We start from the raw sequence: 15,424 nt of genomic DNA, 5'->3' as shown, positions 1-15,424 counted from the left end.
TCTTTGTTTACCTACTTAAGCCTCAGCAATGGCGGGCGCCCCTCCCCCAGCCTCACTGCTGCCTTGTGGTTAGATCGCAGACTGCTGTGCTAGCAATGAGGGAGGCTCCGTGGCCGTGGGACCCTCCCGGCCAGGTGTGGGTATAATCTCCTGGTGTGCCCATTTGCTTAAAGTGCAGTATTGGGGTGGGAATTACCCGATTTTCCAGGTGTTGTGTGTCTCAGTTCCCCTGGCTAGGAAAAGGGATTCCCTTCCCCCTTGTGCTTCCCAGGTGAGGCAATGCCTCGCCCTGCTTCAGCTCTCGCTGGTTGGGCTGCAGCAGCTGACCAGCACCGATTGTCCGGCACTCCCCAGTGAGATGACCCCAGTACCTCAGTTGAAAATGCAGAAATCACCGGTCTTCTGTGTCGCTCGCGCCGGGAGTTGGAGACTGGAGCTGTTCCTATTCGGCCATCTTGCTCCACCCCCACCACCCCCCCACCCCCAACAATATATGGATTTTGAAGGTATACAGACCTTCAGTCTATAGCACCAGGGTACCTGATAAGCTACTACCCACGGCCTTGCAGTAGCAATGACTCAGACCCCACACCTAAAGAAGTCAGTAGGTACTGAGGAAGGGACTTTGACTTATATCTCTGTGTTGGCCATGGAGCTGCCCATGCCTTTGATGCCTTTTTTAAAAGTAGACATCTATTAACATTTTAGAGGATATTACAAAAATTACACATATTCATTGAAGGTTTATTTATACAACATAATAAAGGTAATGATTTATGGTAACACTACAAGATTTTGGCACCTATTTTAGTCTTTCTTCAAATATTTATGTGTGTACACACACACATACACATATATACATATATATGAAGTATAAAATATATTTAATGTATACCACAATGTACTGTATATGAAATTATTTTTAACTTATTAAAGAATGTATATATGTCATAAGAGTGCAGCTCAATAAATTTTTACAAACTGAACCCACCCACATGATCGGCACCAAGATAAAGAAACAGATCGTTACCAGCACCTGTCACTGAACTAACTTTTTACCCTCAATGGGAGGACATAGCATTTACATATGTTTTCACAAAATGATTTTCAATGACCACATAGTATTCCAAAGAATACATCTGCCATAAATTGTGTTATCTGTTTTTACTGGATCTATAGTTCATTTCCAATTTTCACTAATAAAACATGCTGATGTGAATTTTCTGGCAACTATATCCTGCTCACATCACTGACTATGTCTGACATGGAATTTAAGGACCAAGATATACAGGCTTTTGATATGTGCTGCCAAATTGCCCTGGAAAGAGAAAGTACGTGCACTCTCACATCCACACCGACAGGCTTGTTTCCCCTCACTCCTGCCAGTTCTGGCTGTCATCTTTCTGTTTTGTTTGCGGGGATGGTTGTGTTTTCCTGGACCTCTCTTGGTCCTCTCCCTGGCTGTGTCCCTTTGCCCCCAGTTCTTGGGTCTGAGGAGGAACTCTATTGAGTCTGTTACCTCTACAGCTCCAGCCAGCCTGCCAGTCACATGGTGCCCTTTGAATGCCACCCCCCAGATATTTTTTTTTTTTTTAAATGTAAAGCTCATGTAAACCACTGAAGATATATTTCAGTTGAAGGAAGAAAACAGAAGCAGCAGCCGTCTCCACCACCAGGAACAAACACACTGCGCACTTTCGTCTGTGGCAAGGGTGAGGGGTCAACATGGAACTTTTCAAGCACAGGTTGTGGCAAGCTTGTCTATCCAAGTTTCCCTAAAAGTCCAAGCCTATTTCATTTTTGATTCCATCTCTCCTTCTACCCTGATATCATGTGGTCTGCCGACTACAAAAGACGATGGCGGTGGGATGGTGGGAGCACCTTTACAGCAGAGATGCATGTGCTTTCTGTCTTTGAGGCCTCCTGATGACCTTTAGCCTTTTATACTCTCTTGGAAACCCAGAAGAGAGGAATTAACTGTATAGGTTCGTGAGCTACCTGTATAGGTTCGTGAGCTACCCGTGGAGTGGGCTGGAGATCTCAGGTGGTCTTGAGAGCCAGTGGTCTCTTGCCAGAGGCAGTTTATCACATCTGCTATTCAAACTGTGTTCATGATAATTGTTCTTCTAAGATCCATGCCAACCCACCAAACAAGACTGGCATGACACCAGGGGCTTCACAAGATCTAAAATCATCGCTGGCAGAGCTGCCAAAACAACATGCAAAATCACTCCTAGAGTGCAGGGCCCTGTCGTCTTTGCCAGTCAACCTGAGTGATGCTCTCCTAAGGAGGCAGGAAGAACCTGTGGGAGTATCCCTGCATCTCCGCCTGTCAGGCCCTTGTTGAGTGTTCTCACAATGAAAGCATTTTGGCAGGTGTCTAAGAGATTATTTGCCCACGTGTTGAAACAAATCTCACCAGGATCCTACAAATCCCTCTTAAAGGAAAAGGCATCTGGCCCAGTTTTTAAACCATTGGTGATCCTTTGCAAATACTTATTCAGCTTTTATTTAAATTTGAACTAATCTTCAACAGTTGGTATTTAAACTAGAAATTTGGAAAGGAAAATTTCTACTTCATCTATAATCAGAATTGGTTTCAAAGGTGGGGCCTGCCCAAGTTTGCACACTTTGTGACACATTTTAAAAATAAATGGTTTGATCTGATTAGTAACTTCTTGTTGCTGTTCTATGCTAGTCATTCTCAAGAGTGGGCTCTGTGAACCAGCAACATAAGCATTACCTGGGAACTTGGGGGAAATGCAGAAACTCAGGGGTTGGGGCCAGCAATCTGTGTTTAACCATCAGAACCTAGACAAAAGCAAATCGCAGTGCTTTTTAAAAAACGAGTGGAAGGAGAGAATTCATATATGTATGGATTCCAGAATCAAATATGCAATGACTTATTCTGATAACTGATAAAGTGACTAGGCTGAGCTAGTGAAAAATATAAAATGCCCAGTATTTTAGACGTAATTCAGTTGTATTACTTTTATATAATAACCTAAATTGGACTGGTCGAGTATTGCCAAGAGCATTTCCCAAAATAAATCTGTAACTGCTCTAATGAAGAGATAGATATTAGGTGTTACTCACATATTTGTTGTTTATGGAAACTCAGTCATATCCATGGTAAAAAGAGTTATGTTTCCTTCTTCTCTTGGCATTGGATTCTGACAGATCCAGTTTCAAATCCTAGCCTCACTCATGAAACATTCATGTGACCACCTCACCCCCACACCCAGCTTGTTACCCTCTCAGTGCCTAGATTTCCACATCTGTAAGTAATATGGAATTCGAATATTTACCTCATTGTACTGCTGTGAAGATTAAATGAGGTGGTGCATGGAAATCTGGGCATGATGCCCAGTTCATCAAACACACCCATTTACTAATAGCCTTCCAACTACTTTGATAATGGCATTTAATTAAACAGTCTCCCCTTCCAGAAAATAAGATGCTGGTTTTTATTATTTTGCCTAAGAGCAAAGGTATTTTTTATTATTAATGTTGCCACATTCTCACAAATCCTAATTAACAGGGTAACCAAATGAGCTTAAAAGGAGATTGCAACACTGGCAGAAAGACCCAGTGTGTTGAGTAATCCTGTGTCTAAGGTGCTGAGAAGAACACAACCTTGGGAATCAGGAGGACTGAATTCTGCTCTCCCTTCTGCCTTTAAGTCCCTGGGTGACTTTAGATGAAGCTTATATCTCAGGGCCTCATGGGCAACATGTATCTCTGCCAACCACCCTCTAGTTTTGTGCCAAGAGACTCCAAGAGCAAATGTGCTTCAAAAACCAAAAGGAAGCCCAGTTGCCAGCTAAACAGTAGGGTAAGCCGTTACCTATTCAAGCTACAAGACAAAAAAACAAACAAACAAAAATGGAGAGTTTCACATAAACCCTGCTCTCAGGCAGTTATCAGTTGAAGTTATAATACAAACCCCCAAACTGAGGGGTTATCAGCACAGCTTCACACACGACTGTTATAGCGTTTGGACTGTATCTGTCATAAAAGCAATGCAAACTCCTGACGTTAAAGTTGGTGCAGATTACAGCCAACTTTGAGTATGAAAAATGGTTGTTGAAAGCCTGTAGCCAAGTAGGGAAGGGAAAACCATGGGCTCAAACAATGCAGGACAAATGTTCATCAAAAGGTTATTCCTATTGCTTTTGAGATACTGTATGTTGTTCCTGACTGGCATTTTTCCATTTGTTCTTTGCTGACATGAGCTGGTTCTTTTCAGCTGCCATGTGAAGACCAGATCATCCTCCTCAAAGGCTGCTGCATGGAGATCATGTCCCTTCGCGCTGCTGTGCGCTATGACCCAGAAAGTGAGACTTTAACCTTGAATGGGGAAATGGCAGTGACACGGGGCCAGCTGAAAAATGGGGGTCTTGGGGTGGTGTCAGACGCCATCTTTGACCTGGGCATGTCTCTGTCTTCTTTCAACCTGGATGACACTGAAGTAGCCCTCCTTCAGGCCGTCCTGCTGATGTCTTCAGGTGAGTGTGCCTAGACTCGTCAGTGGGCATCCAAAGAGCTTTTGCTTGTCTAGTGCTAATTCCAATCACTTGAGTTTTCAGTCCCCCTTTAGCTTCAGAATATAGCTCACTCTTCTTCAGTGAGAAATTGCAGACTTGCCACTGGATTGGGAACTTAAAGGGGAGTGTCAGATGTCTGATGCTTTTTGCAGTGTCCCAGGATAGAAAAAAGCCAAAGGAGCCATCTTAAAGACTCTATGAACTGATCCACCTTTGGTGGATACTCTGCAGCCCTCTTCGTAGTCTCTGGCCAAACCTGCCTCCTTCTGCTTTGGGGTATGCCAGATATGGATGTGAGTGACCACACGATTGTGTGTTAAGTTCTGTGTGTGGAAACCATGGAGGCAAGCTAGAATTTGTTCGTGGCTTAGCTACAACTGAAGTTTCAGTTATCTACTGCTAAATAGCACACCAACCCAAAACTTAGTGGCTTAAACATCCAAGATGGCTGGAGTTCAGCTGGGACATCAAACACTGGTTCAGACCTCCCTCTATGCGACCTTTCCTCCTGCAGGGTAGACTTCTTACTTAGCTGTTGATTTCCAAGAGAAAGAGTCCCAAGCACACAAAAGCAGAAGCTGCAGATCCCACGAGGCCCAGTCTCAAATCACACAGCATCACTTCATCCACATTGGATTGGCCAAAACAAGTCTGAGTGCCAGCCAGGACTCAACAGTCCCCCTGTAGATGGGAGGAGAGCACAGAATGGGCAGCCGTCTGTAAGCCACTACACATCAAACCCTTTCAGGGAAGATAGTTTTAAATAGAAGTGGTTTCAGAGTCCTCTGCATTTTCAGGGCACCCAAGTGTTGCTGTGCTTTGGCACTTGTCACTCTGCGCTGTAACTACCTGCTTCACTTGTCCACGTAAGTCCCTGTGGACTTTTTTTTTTTTTTTTTTGAGGACGTGGATATGTCTAATTTTACATCCAGCACCTAGGCCAGTGTTCAGTAGAATTCAAGAAATGTTTATTGGATAAATGGCTGAATATGTGGGTAAAATATACATCGAGAATCCTTTGTAGAGTCGCTGCTTCCTGGTTAACTCTATAGGATTTTTTTTTTTTTAAACCTGAGACAGGCTCTTGCTCTATTGCCCAGGCTGGAGTGCAGTGGTATAAACACAGCTCATCGCAGACTTGACCTGCTGGGCTCAAGAGATTCTCCTGCCTCAGCCTCTCCAGGCACACACCACCACCCCTGGCTAATTGTTTATTGTTTTGTAGAGAGAGACGGGTCTCACTTTGTTGCCCAGGTTGGTCTTGAACTCCTGGGCTCAAATGATCTTCTCACCTCAGCCTCCCGAAGTGCTGGGATTATAGGCACGAGCCACCACGCCTGGCCTAGAATTATTTTTTTAAAGCTGATCTAGAAATGTATTTACTATAGGAACTTTAGATATGGCAGACTTTTCAAAAAGAAATACTTCCTTTTATTATGGAAAATTTCAAGGGTAAGTAGATAGAATAGCATCATGAACTCCCGTGTACACTGTGGCACACAGACTCCAGACCAACCCCCCACACTCCCCACCTCCTAGTGTTCACACCCTGGATAATCTCCTGTCCTTCAGTGTGTGCAGGACCCATGCCTTGATCCTAACCAAGAGAATATGGCAAATTTGGTGTCACCCCCCATGTGATTACATTACATAATCTAAGATTCCCTCTTGCTGGCAGACTTGCTCTAGGAACTCTCCGTGCCAGCTTCATGAGGTAAACCACCATGTGGGGAAAGTTCCCATGACAGGAGCTGTAGACAACCTCTAGGGCTGAGGGTGGTCTCCAGCGACAGCCAGCAAGAAATGGGGCCCACAGTCGTTCAGGAGAATTATTCTCGGAGAAATGAAATTTATAGCTTATCCAAGCTTCTCCTCACACACTCCCTGTGTGACTTTGGGTGACCCCTACCTTCTCTGGGCTTCAGTGACCTTTAAAATGAAGAAATTAAGCTACATACACGGGAATTATATTTCTGGAGGGACTCATGGTAATTTTTTTAGCTGAGATTTTAGAGGTACAAAGACACTTTTAAATAATGTTGAATCACACCATGAGATAGCTATTTCTTTGACAGTTTTCTCTTCCTGGTAAAATCTCCTTCCAAATAAGGCAAGGAGAGAGACTCAGTGTGGTGCTAGTCTGCCTTTAACACCTCTCTAACACTTACTAACCTTCCTTTTTAACAAAGAGAGAGTGGATCTCAGGAGCAATGTTCAGCCAGAACCTTCAGCTCCAGAGTAACAAAGGCTTTTGCCATGCATCCATTTTTGTGGTTATCTTCTTATTTATGTCAAATGGATTTTTATTACTGAATAATAAGATGTTTCCTCTTTAGTGAGTCAGTTTCACAGATTATTAAGCAAATCATAGTTAAGATAGATAAAGGGAGAAGTAGGTGGAGATGGCAAAAACTGAATGTGATGCCAGACACTATCAAACACCAAAGTGAATGATTCTTCCCAGTTCTCTCATGTTGTGAGGCTGACACTGCCTGACAGCTACAGGACAACTTAATAACTTTTCACAACCCACCCTCCCTAGTGATGTGGACCCTCTTCATTAATACTGCCAGGACCAGGAAAATATTACAAGACACTGTGCATTTGGCAAATGATAGCTGCCTGTCGGAGCTCCAAGTCTCCAATTCCTCTGCAGCCTGATGTTCTAAGCCCCATGTTTTGTGTGCCATTTCAGTTACACAATATCTTAGACTTTTTCTTCAAAGACTTTTCCAAGAGCCACTACTTCTAAGTTCCTTGGTCCTGCAGTGCAAAAAGAAAAAATGAAAATGATCTGAAAGACATTCCTTTGAGAACTTTTGTCTTAAGGAGTTAAAATGGTCTTCGGTCTTTAAAATGTTTCTCTCTTCATAAACCTGTTCAGTGCAACTCAAGCATCATCAAAATGTCAATTCGTACTCGCTGTGTCATTTATGTGACCATCTCATCTTTATCTCTTTAATGCCACAAAACCCACATTGTATTTTCCCTTTGAAAGAATACATCCGAAGCCATAATATGTTGATCTTCTATCTGGATTAAAAATTAAAGGATCCTGTGGAAAATTCTTGCACACTCAAAGAAAGAGAGAAGATAAGGGAGAGGGAGAAAGGGAGAACCAGCAAATCCACAGAGCAGCTTCATCAAATATGAAGGAAAACACAAGATAAAAATGTACAAATTTCCATTTGAGCTAAATAGGGGATTCCAAAAGCCCGTATGGTTTGTTAGTTTGTTTAGACTCAGAAGGGTGAATTGAGACATTAGCCCTGATTCTTCCTTTCCAATGAAGCAGAACCCTGTTTAGATTCCTACTGATACAAACACCTCCATAATTGGACCTTTGAAGTGTGAATTCATTTGAATTGAAGAGAACTGAGCAGGGGCGTGTTGGGCCTCCTGGAGCTATTTGAAGAATTCATCCAGGTTTATAGATTATTTTCGTCACCCAAGTGTCTGCAGCCCAGCTATTCCCCAGTTGTCCAGCCTCCTTGTGTCACCCCTTTGTTTATCACTTTTGGAAACTGACTTGAGCCTCTCCCACATACTGTGGGAAGCCCAGTAGTCTATGCAGGACTTGGGAAGATTTCCTGGGCTTTCCAGGGTCCCAGTGTCCTCTCACTCCAGCTCCCACTGTAGCTGTTCTCTTCTCTGCATGGGGTGACTCTGGCACAGCTCCCCTCCCCTTTTCTTTTCATTTCAATTCCAAAATCATGACTAAAACTAGGCTGCTATGGTAGCAATTTTACTAAAGGCATAAGGAAAGGGAAAGGCCAGTTCATTGCAGCCTGGAAGACAACACAAAGTTAAACATGGTGTTTCTTGGTCCTCAAGGAAATGTCTTACTATTCCGCATTCCTCCTTTGGCCTCAGGCCTGCTGCAATGTCCCCAGTCCCTTCATATATCTCCCCTTTCTATGCATGTCCGTGCTAGTCCTCTCCCCTCTCCCAGGCAGCCAGTGAAAATTCAAAATTGTTCCCCTAATCTTGCAGAATATTTCAGCTGTCAGCCTTCTCCTCCTGTACCCTAGGAGGGAGGCATCACCTTTCACACCCAAGAAGGTGATCTGTCTAAACAGAGATATTTATCTGAACAAAGTACTGCCTCTCTTCATAGAAATGATGCCACTCCCCTGGTACCTGGTCCCTGGAGCACCAGAGTTCACGCTGCATCCATGCTTTTGGCTAAGAGGGAAGACCCTAGATCTGCCCGCCTCCCACTAAAGGCCTGGAATTGGACAAAGCAAGCCTTCCCTGTTCCATCTCTGAATCAATGTCCATCTTCTCTCTTCCCCGCAGATCGCCCGGGGCTCGCCTGTGTTGAGAGAATAGAAAAGTACCAAGATAGTTTCCTGCTGGCCTTTGAACACTATATCAATTACCGAAAACACCACGTGACACACTTTTGGCCAAAACTCCTGATGAAGGTGACAGACCTGCGGATGATAGGAGCCTGCCATGCCAGCCGCTTCCTGCACATGAAGGTGGAATGCCCCACAGAACTCTTCCCCCCTTTGTTCTTGGAAGTGTTCGAGGATTAGACTGACTGGATTCATTCTCATAATTCCTACAGCACTACTGGGTGTCATTTCATTCCATTGCCTAGCTCTTCTTTGTTTGTTTCTTTGTGTCAGGAGGGATTATTTGGGAGGGAAAAGGGAAGTAGTCCTTGGCATAGACATGGATGAAATTGCCCCTGGAATGCGGGTACTTGAAACTATTGCATTTCGTTCTCCGGTCCTTTGATGTGAATGCTCTGAAGGTTTTACGGTTGTAGAGGTGGGGTGGGGGACAATCATTAACTCACCAGCATCAAGCATCACCAGCTCCCACCCATCCCCAGTCCGAGACTCGAGTCAGCAAAATGGCACTGCAGGACACTAAAGAAGCCTTAAAACCAAGATAATACGACCACCTCCACCCAATCCTGATGTGTGCAGGGCTGAAGTTAGCAGAGTACAGACCACGTTTAGTTAGATGTGGCTTTCAGCCTTTTAGGGAAAGACTCGAACAAATTTTCATCTGTTCAAGAGCATGCTGTTTCCAGCACTCTTTATCGTCTCCTAGGAGCATAACTTGGAATGCACAGGAATATTTGTGTCCTAAAAAATCAGTTGTCCTTCCAATATCAGTTTTATACCCTTATTAGATTTAACTCAAGTTATACAAGGGTGTGACTCAAGGATGTACAGATATTGACTGATTGAGGCCAACAAGGAAAATAATTATTTTCAGTGAGCCCAGAGAAATTAGAAATCTTCACCAATGTCAGTGATTCCATGGTTTCCAAAAATTCATAGTATTACCTCACAGTAGGAAGGCTTCTTTCCCATTTAGGCTCAGAAAATACTTACAGAAATCAAACCTATTCACAGGGTGGCACCCCTTTTCTGTGGCATCTGATCTGTCATCTCCCAAGCTCCCGAACTTCTTTATCCAGGTTGTATCTTTGCTGAGCTGACAACAGATTTCTCTATGGATCAAATATTCTAATCAAGGAAAGATACGCTGAAATTTCAGTCTTCTTCCAGAGAAATTCTGAGGAGAGATTAGTGCAGCTACATTCTCAGTTGAAGGAAATGCAGTGTTCTGAGGGCCCCTTTGTGTCCCGATAGCTGGAGGATGCTTCCTTCTGGTTAGATCCTCAAGCTCCTTGCCTCATTGACAAATGTCTCCTAGTCCCCTTTTTCCCTCTGACTCTGAGGCACTAGCATAGCTTGACTATCTCTAAACAGAGACTGGCCCTGCTACTGACCCTCCTGTCCCTCTTATAGCACACCCTGACAGATACTCAATAGAAAACACCTGCAGACCATGTGCACACTTACCTTTCCTGCCCAACCTGCCTTCCCAATGGCCCATGCGAGAATAGCTTGTGCCCAGAAAACAAACAGTGACACTTCATCTCTTCAGTGTCAGAAAATGGGCATAGAATGTACCCATGCAATTGAATGTATCTCATTCTCCACTGGCATAGTAGATATAAAGTATTCCTTTGCCTACCTTTTACTGCCTTATCCTGGAAATATTGGGGAAAATAAGCCATATCAGTGAGATTTACCTAAAAACAAAGGAAGGAAAGTCACTGTGAAAACCAAGTAGATGCTTTAAGTTTGGTGGGGCATAACTGGCCCAGAAGTCTGGGTGCCTGAGTTCTAGGGCGTGCTCTGTCAGCTGGTAGATTTGTAATTCTAGGTCTTGGTTTTCTCGCCTGGTGAATAAGTCATGATCTCTAAAACCCTTCCTGTCCTTAATATTGTATGTATTTCAAGGGGAAAAAATCTGGTTCCTTTGATTTTTTTTTAACACTTAAATTCCTAACTTTATTAGACAAGAAGTATGGCCCACTTAACACTTAAGGAACATAAATTTGGTATTGACTCGAAATAATAATTTGACACAATACTAGTCAATCATTTAGAGTCCTTGGAAAAAGAAGAGGAACAGCACTGAAAATTCCAAGTGTGATTGGAAATTATCTGGGAGCGGGGAATTAAATGTTCAATGCATGAAAGCAATTGTACTGGCTTCTGGGAAAAAGGAAACAAGAACATTGCTATGGAACTTGTTACCCAAAGAAAGGAAGTAAGTGAAAAGATTTACAATTATAAGCACGAAGGTCATTGGCAGATTACCTGCTTTATCTACAGACAGATCGTTTTGGGGTTTGGTTTTGTCTAGGCAGTCTCTGGCCAGGCTCCTTAAGTGCTTGCTCTGCTAATATTTCAGCTTCCTCTCGACTCCTTGAGGAACCACGCTTTGGAAGACAAACACTTAGCCACCTCTGTGCTCCAGGGTAACCCTGAGAAGCTCTGCTGTCTGGGGCAAGCTTTCTTTCCAAAGGGAATGAGAGGAAGGCAAGCAGGCAGGGTCCTGCAGCATCAGGCCTTCTGGGGAGTTTCCTCATTTTGTTTGACAGGGTCCTCAGTACATCGGACACCCAGATTTGAATATAAGTTCAGAGCCTGATCTCAAGCTAAATCAGAATGCTTTGGGGACTAACCATGATCGAGAATTGGCCAAATGGTATAGCATATAACAGCCATCCAGCCAGCCCAAGTAAAGGAACACTTGATCCTTGGCACCTTAAATGATTGCCTTCAATAGGCAAACTGCTGGTCTGGAAATCTTGTTGAAGGCTGAATACTTCATGTGGAGTAGGACAAGCCTTAGCCCACTTCAGGTTGAAAGGAAAGGCCATAGGACTCAAAAGACAATGACTCTGAAACTAAACTCCTTCCTTCTGAAGCTGACAGAGGTACTTAGTGCATCTCAAGACTCCATCTCATAAAACTCATTTGTGAGGGATTTGCTCTAGATTTTTCTAAACATTTTTTCATCTATTGTCCAGACTTGCAAATCCAGTGTGGACCTGACGGAGACACCCTTCACACCTGCGCTCCCACCCCCTCGGCAGGGAGACGTCTCAGTAGAGGAGAACACACCCATTATGCTGGGATTCGTATTTATAAGTCACTTCCCTTTTAGGGATGAGCGGTGTGGGGTGTGTGTGCGTGCGTGAGCGTGTGCGCGTGCGTGTGCGTGTGTGGCCCTCAAGTGTACTTTGCTGTTCAATTTAGACGTGCAGTATTTCCAGAAACAATGAAAAAAGTAAGATGTTTTCTTCTTTATGATTCTGCTCAAAACACCACGTGCCGCCTCAGAGCTTTTTCTAGAGCCTCGGTCCTCAATGACGCGCTTGACGTGTTGATGCCTCAGCCCAGCGAAACCCCCTCACCTGTGCCCCGGGCGACAGCTCTTCAGTGTGCAGTGCAGGCCTGGGGTGGACTGCCAGGCCTTCGCTCTGTACCAGCAACGCCGTTCTTGTTGCTCCTCCCTGAACAGGGGTACAAGCCCTGGCCCCTCCTCGACACTAAGCCCCCCACAGACTCAGCCTCCAAGGAACCGCTGAGCACCCTCGAAGCATGTCATTGTCAGTGATACCTTTTTATTCTATGGAACTCTAACCTATTCGTGTCATATTGACCTTTTGCTGCATGAGTCATAAATTATGAAATCAGTCTTACGGTTTTTGAAATGTAGCCAGCATTTGTAAGGCTAAACCTTTTTCATGAACTGAATTTAAGTGAATACCCAAGCCACAGTTCCTCTTCAAATGGAGAGTGATGATCGACGTTTGAATCTCTTTGCCCTTTCCAACGGCTATGGCATCAGGTTCTAAAATAAGCTCGTAATTTTTCCTGTTATTTTAATAATATGGAAATATTAGCATAGTGTTTCTTTTGATAGTGATAGACTATAATCCATATTTAAATTTTATAGAGAAGAAATTTTATTGTACTGTGATGTAGATATTTATTATCCAGGTAAGGATTTGCCCGGTGTGTATTTTTTACAATTGAGACATTTTACTTTAATCTTTAAAAAAAAAAATGCGTTAAAACACACTCAAAAAAAAAAAAAAAAAGAAAAGAAAACAGACTGGGGAAAAAAGGTTTGGCCTTATCACAGAATTTTTACTGTGCTGTATAAATGTTTGCAAATGCGAAAAGTGTGCATTTATAGTATGTTTCCACATTAATTAATGCCGCCTTCAAGAGCAATATTGTGCAGGTAAAACGCTGTTTGTGGCTTTCTGTTGCACAGTTAAAGTTGACCCGCCCTATGCACAAGACAATCAAATATAAATCTGTCCTCCTCAGGATGCAGATAATACTCATGTAAATTATGGAGCACAATGTAAGACAAAAGAAGACACTTTACATATGTTTTGTTGATACAGAAATTATCAGGGCATGAATGAGCTGATGTGACATTATGCCACTTCTTTCTTTTGGTTCTCTCTTATTAACTTGGCATTTTTAATTTGACCATAGAGCCAAATTGGTTCTCCATGCTTTCCTCATAGAAAATCCTTTTTTTTTTTTTCCCCATAATGTTTTCATGCCCTGAGAATCAGAAAATACTACAGAATAGAAAAAGATTTAGTCATTGGGAGATTTGTGTTTTGCAAACAGTGTTAAGTGATATTGCTAGATGGTGATATTTTTTTCAGCCTAAAACTCTGTTGAAATCTGCGATCAAAATGTTTTAAACTATCCAAAAAAAATTTGTATATTTGGGAAAAATGGATTTTTACATAGCTTTTGTATGCAGATATAAAACTGTAATTATGAATATAGTGGGCGTAGATAAACTCATAAGCTTAAATTCTAAAAAAGAAAAAGCTTATAACAGATATATTTTCCTGTCTCTTTCTTTAAATATTATTATTTTCTACATAGGCAAAGAGTTGCCTTCACTTCTCACTTCAGCTGCTGCCAAAAGAGGGAAACAAAGATGTAAGGACATTTATTTCATAAACAGACATCTACTAGAATAAGCAAATGTACTTGAGAAGAAAGTATGGAGGGAGAGAAGAAACTAAATAAAATGCTGATGGGGGGGTTACCTCTTTGGAAGGGGCCACAGAGATGAGGGGAGGAGAGAGGTAAAGTTTTGTAGCTCAAGGACAACATTCATCTTCTCATCTCAAATTATTCAGGAATATTACTCATGGAATTATATTAATATCAGCTGCCAACTGTCAATCTCAGTTGCCCTGAACACATGTTAATTGAGATTCTTTCTATGACAAGTAACAAAAAGCTAACTCAAACTGGCTTAAGCATAAAGCTAATTATTGACTTTAATATCTGGGAAATCTAGGGTATTTGCAGACAAAAGCTTCAGACATGGCTGGATCTGGGTGCATTTACTCAGTATTCTCAGGAAGCTCCTTTCTTTATCTTATCATTCATGTAGACTTAACATTCACATGGTCTTTCACCTTATGGTGGCCTCCAATAGTTCCAGGATTAGCTTTACAGCTCCAAATATAGTGAAAAGAGAATTTCTTTTCTCCAACAATTCTAATGAAAATTCTGGCCTAATTCTCATTGGCCCAGTTTGAGTCATGTGCCCATTCCTGAGCCAATCACTGTGGTGAGGAAGACAGATGCATCATCAACCTTATCCTCAGGAATCCTGGAACTGGGTGAGGGGAAAGAAGGACAGTCAGCCTCATCTAAACTATGGACTGAGAGTTGAGGCAAGATGATTCCTCAAAGAAAATTCCAAGTCTTGCTGTTATAAGTGGAGGAGAATTGTGGGCAAGCAAAAGCAACCAATGCCCACACCAAAGGTAAATCTGAAACCACATCCCATTTCAGTACAGCAAGCGGGTCTCCTTCACACAGAGGAAGCTCAGCTCAGAGTGTTTATTTGGCCAGGACATGAACCAAATAAACACTTTCCAAAAAACAGTGTTTGATCGCATTCTTCCTGGTTCATGAAAACACCAGTCCAGGTAAGATGGGGCAAGCATCATTATTTCCCTAGGCCAGATCAGTTCATAGTACTATTTTCTGAGTTTTTCCACTCTTTATTCAAATGACTAAGTATAACCTTTATATATTTATCTCTTTTCTACATTATGTACCTCCCAACTGTATCCTAATGAACATATTTCCCTTCTCTGAGAAATTACTGGATTCATTTATTGTGGAGAGCTGGAACATATATATTCCAGCTAGGCACAGTTCTTAACCCCTTTACACAGGCAAAGCCAGAAGCTGTTGTCATGTCACAAACCAGGAAAAGTCTAATAATCTATTAAGAGAAGCAAGAAGACAAAGTTGGTTTGCTTCTCCACCCTCAAAATGACAGCTCACTCTGGTTTTATATTTAGACACTCAGGGCACTAGAGCTTTGTAAGTAAGTGGAATTAGGTTTGTGTACACAAATTCTGACACGTTAAATGTTATTTAAACCAAAGCAAAAGTTAGTAGAACTACTGAAATGCAGAATGTTACAGATACCATTTGAGCATGTATCTCAAGAGAATTCACTGACTACTTGATGAAAAGTGCCATGTA

At 42.5% G+C, this 15,424-nt stretch overlaps 1 protein-coding gene across 9 annotated transcripts in view; it reads left to right on the top strand.

Moving 5' to 3' along the window:
- Positions 1-14,807, top strand: part of THRB (thyroid hormone receptor beta) — a 377,294-nt gene extending 362,487 nt beyond the window's left edge. For 7 of the 9 annotated variants that reach the window (XM_017893417.1, XM_017893418.1, XM_017893420.1 and 4 more), the window contains 2 exons: positions 4,250-4,508; positions 8,847-14,807. In XM_017893417.1, coding sequence (XP_017748906.1) covers positions 4,250-4,508; positions 8,847-9,088 — 501 coding nt within the window. In that variant the 3' untranslated portion in view covers positions 9,089-14,807. The remainder of the gene's footprint in view (positions 1-4,249; positions 4,509-8,846) is intronic. The other 2 variants (XM_017893423.1, XM_017893415.1) reach the window with 1 other exon arrangement.
- Positions 14,808-15,424: the final 617 nt, after the last annotated feature.

Source organism: Rhinopithecus bieti, unplaced genomic scaffold, assembly GCF_001698545.2.
Source record: "Rhinopithecus bieti isolate Rb0 unplaced genomic scaffold, ASM169854v2 scaffold_23460, whole genome shotgun sequence".
NCBI lineage: Eukaryota > Metazoa > Chordata > Mammalia > Primates > Cercopithecidae > Rhinopithecus > Rhinopithecus bieti.
This window is presented reverse-complemented; position numbering and strand designations above follow the sequence as displayed.